The 9598-nt window shown below is 41.7% G+C and overlaps 1 protein-coding gene across 2 annotated transcripts; it reads right to left on the bottom strand.

Moving 5' to 3' along the window:
- Nucleotides 1-520: 520 nt before the first annotated feature.
- Nucleotides 521-9506, bottom strand: LOC105204850 (tyrosine-protein kinase Src42A). Of its 2 annotated transcripts, none has more exons than XM_011174088.3 (6): nt 8275-9506; nt 6902-7023; nt 6552-6715; nt 4088-4415; nt 3291-3626; nt 521-3155 (listed from the first exon to the last, which is right to left on the bottom strand). In XM_011174088.3, exons 1-6 carry the CDS (start codon nt 8631-8633, stop codon nt 2947-2949), a joined length of 1518 nt encoding a protein of 505 aa, XP_011172390.1. In that variant the 5' UTR covers nt 8634-9506; the 3' UTR covers nt 521-2946. The 2 variants fall into 2 exon arrangements, with proteins under 2 accessions (XP_011172390.1, XP_025993054.1); XM_026137269.2 differs by having other exon boundaries at nt 4088-4409.
- Nucleotides 9507-9598: the final 92 nt, after the last annotated feature.

The following is a 9598-nucleotide window of genomic DNA, read 5'->3' as shown; positions in this document are numbered from 1 at the left end:
ACGACCTTTTTGTTTTTTTTTTCCAACTATTATATAGTATGTGTATTTTAAGATTAAGGTGTAGAATTATAAGTTTTTTTTCGAATTTATCGTATGTCAATCATATACTTATTTTAAGTCGAAACATACAAAATCTCTTTACGCGAAACGTCGCACGCCTTTACTTGTCACTTAAATTCTCGCAATATAGTATCGCGCGATTGCAGCTTAAAGAAATTATCCAAATTTTTTCTCGACTACCCCGCTCGTTACATACAACAAATTCTGACAGCAATTGAGATAATTACCGGGACCAGTTATATTTTGGGTATCGTGGCTACATTTAAATTCGAATTACATAATTAAATTCAATTTAGTTCGTATTCGAATAGTTCACACATCTCTAATTGTAAGTAAAATTTTTTTTACTTTTTTTATTTTTAACGATTTTTAAAAATTGATATATGTAAACGATTCTTTTAACGCGCCCCAAAATCGAAATCGCTATAAGATATATGATAAAAAAGTTTGAATACTCTCATTTTCATAAACAAAACTGTTGCGTTTATTTTATCAATTATTTCTTATACATCTAATGTATCTTTATTTTCACTCGCCACAGATTCTTACTATAATTATTCGATAGAGAAATCGTTCTCCCTTGTAATTACAGAAAGAGTTTGGATAAAAATTAACAGTAGTTCCAGTAAACTTTCATCCGTTTTGTGCTTGTAATCGTTGCATTACATTTCATTTATTACTCTCTATAGTTGATATAGTATTTTTTATCTTATTTCTTAGTGCAATGTTGTCACAATTCGTAATTCTCAGATTTCGTGCATGCGATTTTATGAATTTCTTTACTTTAAAATATAAAATTACTTGCTCTAACATTTTTTCTCTTACAAATAACTTTGTTTTACTAAATATTAAAATTTATCAAAGAAATGTAAGACAAGACTTAACTGAAAAAAAAATAAATTCTGGGAAATTGGTCGATGTATCGTTAATCTAAGAGATAACAGTATTACAAAGATTTATCGTGCAGATTTACAAAGTTTTAGCCGACGGTAACACCGCCTATAAAAGCACGCATTTCTTTGTGAAATTTGTGATTAATTTGGTACTATTAACACAGCTCTGATTTCAGAACAGAAGATGGATGCTAGAGTTGATATTGCGTGTACATACATACGCACATACATACATATATATTTCTTTTTAATTAAAATAAATGTATATATATGTATACACACATTCGAACGTAAAGATGTTTTATGATTTGCATCAAATCCCCGGGAGTTTATTTTCTGATGAAATTAGAGTCGGTTTTACCAAAGAAGTCTATCAACGTTAAAATTAAACGAAATTATTCTGTGAATCTTTATATCGTTACTAGTATTTAGTATAAAACGATTGCACAAATTGATTGAAAGATAGCCTCCAATAATATTTCAATTACGGAAAAAACAACTCTAAATTCATAGAAAAATCAATAGACAGAAGGAATGGCGATGGTTTTGGCACATTCCGTATATATTTGCGCGTATGTGTTAAATGGGATCAAAATATTGCTAAAATATCTATATAATTTTACATTTATCATTATGGAGTCATATGTTTATAAAGTATATCTAATATTATCGACTTATGTTTACGCGTAATAATAATTATTTTCAAATTTTTTGAGTCATTCAAAGACGTAAAAAGTCACAATAAATGAGTATAATAAAATATTAGACACGATATATAAAAATATATAAAAATGACGAATTCGATAACATGATCATGTCTGAATGATTAACGAAGATGACGATAATTCGTGATGTACATTCTCTTCTCAGAGTACTTAAAGATACGACGGTAAACTGATTTCTCGCCTCCACAACAAATTCGTACATTTCTCATGCATAGATATATTCGACAGATGCATACTCTCACGCGTATACTTCCGAAAAGTGATCTTATACGTTATAAGTAACAAGTGTATCTTAGAAAACGTTAGCTGGCAGTTTATGTCAGTATTTACCACATTTCGTGACAAACAAACGAGATAGACGAAAGGATATAAACGTCATACGACGCAATTGTCATAGAACGCAGTTTTCCGCATTGTCTTGGACGGACCGATTATACAATATATCCCTTCTGATCTTCGCATGCGTGTACACAGCGCGCGCAAAATTATTTCGTCGGCGACTTTCGTGTATCCGCATCGTGGGAGTACGTCGCAATTCATGTCACGCGCTCGAGCGAGAAGAAAGAAGGAATGATAAAGTTGTGCATTTATATGGTCCGTCGTTTTATCTCAACATTGTCACATTGATTTTGCATAGAAATCGACTTTACGTCACATCATAGTATGCACGGAAATTGTAATACAGAAAGTACAACTTATATTGTACACAAATATATTACATCGCTACTTCTACCATTATCATCACCCGGAATTATCACCCTGATGATCGAGGTCTACCTCACGCTAACTGACGCTTACAAACGATTTTACAAAGGCCATTTAACGTCTACGTGTACATCCTTACTGCGGTCTAAAACGATATCTAAAACCTCGTCATCGCTCCTGGTAAAGCTATCAAAATGCCAATGTACGTTTGTCAAGTCATATAGATAAAAATGTACAAATATCATTCTTCGAGATTTATGGCAGACAGAATGTGCGAAGACGAGAACGTAGAAAAGAAAGGTCAAGACAGAACAGAAAGAGAAGACGGGAAAACAGAAAACTTTACCGTTAAATAAAACTATGCTATTATCTATTGATCGTTCGCAAAATAATCATCATTGTTCGAGTATAAAAACTGCGGTACACGTCCAATAGTACCACGAAAACTAGCGTCACAAATAGATCAATGAAGGAGACCGTAACGATCGTCGACGATGTAACGACGACGGCACAATTATCATATCTCTTAATGGAGCAATATGGAAGAATTCGGAATTCCCTATTCAATACGCAGATGCTTCCTTGTACTCGGAACCTTCCATAGTGAAGAAGTCCTCGAGTTTCCACTGAAGCGTCTCGAAAGTCGGTCTTTTCATAGGATCCTTGTTCCAGCATTCCAACATAATATTATAAAGCGTGTCAGGACAACCAGGTGGACACGGCATTCTATAGCCATGCTCCACCTGATGAAGAACCTCGGCATTCGTCATACCTGGAAAGAAGAACGCGTTTACATTTTATCAACTTTCATAGATACTGTGTATAAAAAAAATGTTAATGTGACTTCAAAGTTTGAAAAGTTCAACATAATAGCGGTATAAGATTATTTTTGTTTTCAAAATCTCACCTGGATAAGGTATTCTGCCGTACGTGACCAATTCAGTAAGCAGGATACCAAATGACCATACGTCGGATTTAATACTGAATTTGCTGTAGTTGGCGGCTTCGGGGGCGGTCCACTTGATAGGGAAGCGCGCCCCTATTCTAGCCTCATACTCGTCTTCTTTGATAAGTCTAGCCAAGCCAAAGTCCGCGATTTTAACGACATTTCCGTCCGCTACGAGAACATTACGGGCGGCCAAGTCTCGATGAATGTAATTCTGCGACTCCAGATACGCCATACCGGCAGCTATTTGTGCCGCCATATCGATCAATTGCTGTAGTTTTAGGCCTCTACCTTTTCCTGAAACGATCGTACAATACGATTGCTACAACGGTAACGTAACAAAAAGATGACTGCAGAAATATTAGCTTTATCGATTTTGTAGTATTTCGGGATAGCATCTTGAAAAATTAATGAGCAAGTAGAATATGCAACTAGAAACCCGACTGAGAAATACATTCGTTCTTTTGAGCGATAAAGAAATGGTAACTTTTTGAAATAAAGCTCCCAAGTCTTCAGATTTTTAGTGAGGACATAAAGTGTTAAGTAACAATATATTATAATTGAAAAGGTAAAGAAAATTCGAAATAAAAACTAAAAGTATATCGATCGAGCCTTTAAATACTGGCACAAATTTTTGTACAAAATTACTTGACGAACGTCTTGATTATTTTTAATCTTGAATTTTTCTTTTTTATATCACGTAGTACAAGAGTTGTGACAAGGAGGCCAGTAAGAATCAAGTCAAAAACCTCGCATACCTTGTAAATATTCGAGTAAACTGCCGTTTCTCATCAATTCCGTAATGATATAAATCGGTTCCTCCATCGTGCACACAGCGTACAACTGGATCAGCTTGGCGTGTCGGAGCTTCTTCATGATTTGCGCCTCCGCGAGGAAGTCCTTCGGGTCCATGGTGCCCGGCTTGAGCGTCTTTATCGCCACCGGGGTAGTGTTGTTCCACAGACCTTCCCACACCTCGCCGAACTGGCCCTGGCCAAGCTTCCTCAGGAATTTCAGTGACGAACGGTCGATCTCCCATTGGTCCCGCGTGCGGTGACTAAGGCCCTCCGTTACGGGTTTCTCAACCTGTCGAGCAAAGCCAGACCCGGAATCAGCCGTCGTCGGCAAGGGGACAGTCTCGCGAAACTTGATTTTGTGCAAGGAAGGAGTGTTCGTGTTTAATCGACTGCGTTAATGACGGAGCTGTACTTGGTTTCGTTTTCTTTATGAGAAAAAAATTCTAGAGCTAAGCGTAAAGAACAATATTCTACGCACACTGTAAAAAAATGAGAGCGCTAGCGCTTAAACTTCCCTGTTCGCGGATACAAACCTACTTTTCTCCGTGTTCTGCAATCGTGTGAGAACCCCCAATAACGATCCTGGATGGTAAATGATCGCGAGATCGCTCCAAGATGTATGTATTTTAGAGAAATGAGGAGAAAGATGACGATGAAATAATGAGCGATACATTGTGCAGAATGTCTCAAATATATCGCAGCTAGGGAAAAAAAGATCATGCCGCGCGAATCTCAGAAATACGCGGTATACGCGTACGGTACATGTATGATCTAAACGGAACAGCATGCACATACGCTCGTTTACGCTCGTTCGCCTTTCGAATAACGGATGGATGAGACGTGTGTGTAGGAACGCTTTTGGAACATCCTGTATTCAGATAGATTTCGAGCACATACATTCGAGCCGATTCTCGCTTTCGCATCAATACTTATATAAACTTGCACACAAATGCATATATGTATATGAAAAAGACGTAAATTGTTCGTACGTAAATTGTTATTCACAAGCGAGAGCGATAAATCGCGGTGAAACGAAAAAGCGTCGTTTCGTCGTGTGTGCTGCCAATCTCGGTACTTAATATTTACCTATGAATGTTACACCTCTCGCGAGGTCTACGATGCTAAGTGAATTGGTGTGTGAGATAAGTTGTTATAAATATGAAAATTACATCGAATGTACAGAGCTTTCATATGAGATATCTCTAGGTGAATGACAATCTACTGCTTCTGAAACATAATCCCATATAGAACGGGCTTGTGCTGTATGTACAGGCCAGACACAATAAAAAATGTAAAAGCGTTTTCAACGTCGAGAAAACAAAAAGTAAAGGAATCGAAAGAACGTGTTATGGCGTATATTAGGACATTCAATTTACCAAGAAAATCCACCGGGAGGTAGGGCAAGCAATAAACAGACAAACACAATCTATTCAGACATCGAACTTCGCAGTAAGTGCTTATGAATGCTTCTAAAAAGCTGATATCTCTCCCCCCCTTTTTTTTTCTTTTAAATATATGTAACAATATAGATTGTGACTATACCTCGTTTGACGTATCATTAAATTTTCATTTACTCGTGTCTCCCTACTCGCGACACTTTCCAAGAATAAACAAACTGAATCAGAAAATCGGATGTAATCGATGTAATTGATATGTTGTAAATGTTCTGTACTCGAATGTTACACTAAGTATTGCACATCAGTAGTTTACAATAATGAAATAGTAGAAGTAATAACTAAAAAAAAATAAAAATAAAAAAAGATACTTATTCATCTTATTAAACATTAACAATATTTATTAATAATAATGATATATCTTGTAACAATATACCGTTGGTCGAGTGTTACCATTATCAATCAGGGCGAATAATCAAGCGCATCGATCGCGTCGCGTTGCAAAAGTGTTGGAGTTTAGACAGCATAATACGATATTGGTTGAAAATAAATAAAGCCATTTTATCAATTCACCGATACGATCTCAATGGACTCTTCCGCTGTGATTTGTTGTGTGGGTATATGTGTGTGTGTGTGTGTGTGTGCGTGTGCGTGTGTAATTTTCAAAAGGATTTCTGCGCCAATGCTATTTATAGTCGCTCCTTCCCATCGCACGTTGCGATTGAGATTCATCCAATGCGATTCCGCACTCGAATGAAACGCATTCTTATCGTGTGTAACGTTATCCGTGAGATTACGTGTCGTCGCGTTTCACCGTCGATAAAGACCTGCCTAATTTGGCGATAAACGGACGCGTCAAGTAGGTCTTAATTCGCAGACGAATCTCTGTCTAAACTCCCCATCGTCGAGTCTCGTAGACCGCGACTCTCGTGACCATTGGCAGCGGCGAGCGCAATGGTCGTATCTACCTATCAATTATCAGCGCTATTACATCTAGAAGCTGAATCGTGTCGGTCACACGTCGGGCTTACCTGCACGCAAGGCTTGCACAGATTGACGCACAGACCGTCCGCGTCTTTGCTATAGTGCTCCACGAGGTCCTGCAGATTCCTGAACGTGGTTCGCCTGGCGATGAAGAAGCCGCCCTCGTCCAGTTGACGAATACGGTAGTGCTTCACCGTATCGCCGTCGCGCACTACGGACAATCATCGACAACATACATTCCAATTTGGCGCTTTAACGGTCAACCGCAATTTTGCATATGGTGATCGCACGCCAACTCCGCGCGCGATCACGCCCCCGATCATTTATTCATTTATTTATTATCGCACCCATCGGCATTACGACCGGTTAGTTTCTATTATCGTTCTGTGAACGTTACCTGAAAGGGAGTAATCATTGTGTCGGCTCTCGGAGTCTCTTATCAGAAACGCGCCGTGATCGTTTTCCGGCAGCAGCAATTTTTTCTCGGCCTCGATCCGCTTAATCTTCCTAAAATACCATCTGTAAATGCAAATTTGCGTTAGAGGCTTTTACAAATTCGCCCTTTCCGCCTACACGAACGGCTAAAAGAGGACGATCCTTTTCCGCACGCGAATCAACCCTGCTTCGCGGATTAAGAGCTATGATACATTGAGGAACCTTTTGGTCGCCTGTTATTGCTAGAAACGTGCGATTTACCTCTTAAGCCTGTTGTACAATGGAAAGCACAGGTAATAGAAACAGGAAATAACAACGGGCAATAGCCCGGATTATGCAACTTCTGATTGATTCGTATATATGTTTTGCAGCTTCTCATTAGTTTCCGATTGAAAATCTATTGCCTATCGTTACTCCCTGCTCCCGTTGCTTGTGCTTTTCTTCGTGCAATAGACTTAAAAACTACATCCACGCCGAAAAAACATAAAGCAACATTCGTGTTGTTTTCATTGTCCGATTTTATAAAAGTTCCAGCACATTTCTCATTGTTGCCAGAAACACAAGTTGTTTCCATTTATTTTCATGCAGCAGCAGTAAGGTAAAACCAAAGGGAAAAAAAAGAGAAAAAAAAGAGGGAAAAAAGGGAAATATAGGCAACCGTCTGGAGCAACTTCGTGTCCCCTGAGCGTAGACTCGTGGACACTCCGTCACGCCCTGTCGCTACAACTAGAGACAGTAAGTTGCAGAAATTTCGTTCTGGTAACAAAAAGTTCCTTAATGTTCCTTTGGTGGAGAGGTAGCTAAAACAGGTGTTTCCGTTCCTGCCGAGGCACGTCGAAAAACATTCTGGAACTTCAATGTCCATTTCTACCAACGTGGATCTCGGTTTAATATACTCCGTGTCTTTTTCTAATTTTTCAGAACTAGAAATGGCTAAAAGGCAAATTGAATCGAGATGAATCTACAATATGCTCTTTGCTTTCTGTTTTCTGCTTTTATCGCAGTATTTTCTATTTTGGCCTCTTTTTTGGAACTCGTCGGTTTTTATCTCAACCAGACATTGCACGAAGAGAGAAAAAAGGTGAAAGAAGCAAAAAAAAAAAAAATAGGAAAAGTAAAGGTAGCACGATGTAGAATAGTCATCACAGAAAGAGGTAACAGAAATGCGAGTGTCGCTCTATGTTGCTTTGACGTAGACGTGGCTTGAGCCGATGACCAGCGTGATAAAATTCTGCTGCATAGATGTTAACATTCTGTGGAAAACTTGAGAGATAACAAATATCGACGCTTGGATAATCGACTGGGGACTGACATCAAAGTGACGAGAGCACTCACGGTTCAGCCTCGATCGACTTCAATTTGGCAACGTAATTGCTGGGAATGTAGCCCTCCTGCCTGGTCCTTTTGCTCTTGGCCAGCCACCAGTCACCCTGGGTGTCGTTGATGATCTCCAGGTGCTCGCCCTTCTTGAAGCTCAGATCCTCGTCCGTGCGGGCGTCGTAGTCGTACAGGGCGACGAATATCTTGGCGGTTGCGACGTCCATGTCCGGAATCTGCGGGATCGGCCTGATGGGATCCGGCGGCGGCGTCGGCACCGGGCTGACCTGTGACGCGACCGCCTCTATGCTGGGATTGCCGATCCTGTCCGGCTTCTCCTTCTCCACGTCCGTCGGGCTGCTGAAGCAGTTCCCCATGTTTCGGCCGTCGGCTTTATCGCGGATTTGTCACGATCTCGAGAGCCCGTCCCTCAAATCACGTTGTCGCTATCACGTTGCTCGGCCACGTTGAGACACGAGTCGCGTTCCGCCACCTCGCATTTAACGCGCACCACCAACCGCGATCACTGGCGCGTACGTATGCGTGTGTGTGTGTGTGTGTATGTGTGTGTGTGTTAGAGGGGCAACGCCAAGAGAGCTCGTTTAAGTTCACGATCGTCGCTCGGCGGCGATCGCCGGATACGTGGGCGTCGAAAAATCAAGAGCGAGTCGACGCACGTTAATTCGATCGATCGTCGATCGTGGTTCGTTATCTGGAGCAAGGAGGAGAGGTCCACCCGCGCACAAGGACACCCCGGAGATGGAGCGAGGTGATCCGTCAGCTGCTGCTGCTGCTGCTGTTGCTGCTGGTGCGTCGAGTGCGTCGTCGTCGATCCGAGAAGAACGGATCGCGAAGACGCGACGGCGGGACGATATCGCGACGAGAGGAGGCGAGGTGCCGCGCCGGAAGGATCACATCCGCGTGGAAGGGCCGTGGCGAGGCGGTGCCTCCGCGCATTCTCCGGTGAACCCGAATCCCTGGGACGACGCTGCACGGCTGCACCGGCGGACTACCTGGCGCATCGCGTCAAACGGAGATCGGACGCGGAACCTGCGACAACGGGACGCGATCCCCTCGTATGACGGCTCGGCGCGACGCGCGTTCGTAGCAGAGCGTTCGGCGATCACCCGATCGACCAGCCGTGTGGAGGTTTCGTGGCGCGGAGGAGAACGCGGCGATAGAACACGCGCGCGCGCTCGCGCGCGTGTGCGATCGGCGCCTCTCACCTCGATAGAGCTTAGAAAGTAGGCGAGTCGCCAGGCGCCGTCGCCATTGCAGCGCGAGTGGTCACGGATCCGTCAAAAGGCCCACCGTGCGTGTCCGTTGACGCGCGCGCACGCGC

The sequence above is a fragment of the Solenopsis invicta genome, chromosome 16, assembly GCF_016802725.1.
Source record: "Solenopsis invicta isolate M01_SB chromosome 16, UNIL_Sinv_3.0, whole genome shotgun sequence".
Taxonomy (NCBI): Eukaryota; Metazoa; Arthropoda; class Insecta; order Hymenoptera; family Formicidae; genus Solenopsis; species Solenopsis invicta.
Note: the sequence above shows the minus strand (reverse complement) of the source record. Positions and strands in the feature narration are given on the sequence as shown.

Excerpts from the sequence above, each read along its gene's own strand:
- LOC105204850 (XM_011174088.3), bottom strand. The coding sequence starts at position 8,633 with ATGGGGAACTGCTTCAGCAGCCCGACGGACGTGGAGAAGGAGAAGCCG. Across the intron at positions 4,416-6,551 it reads TGTGCAAGCCTTGCGTGCAG|GTTGAGAAACCCGTAACGGA; the intron begins GTAAGCCCGACG and ends TTTGCTCGACAG. Across the intron at positions 3,627-4,087 it reads TTTACTCGAATATTTACAAG|GAAAAGGTAGAGGCCTAAAA; the intron begins GTATGCGAGGTT and ends CGATCGTTTCAG.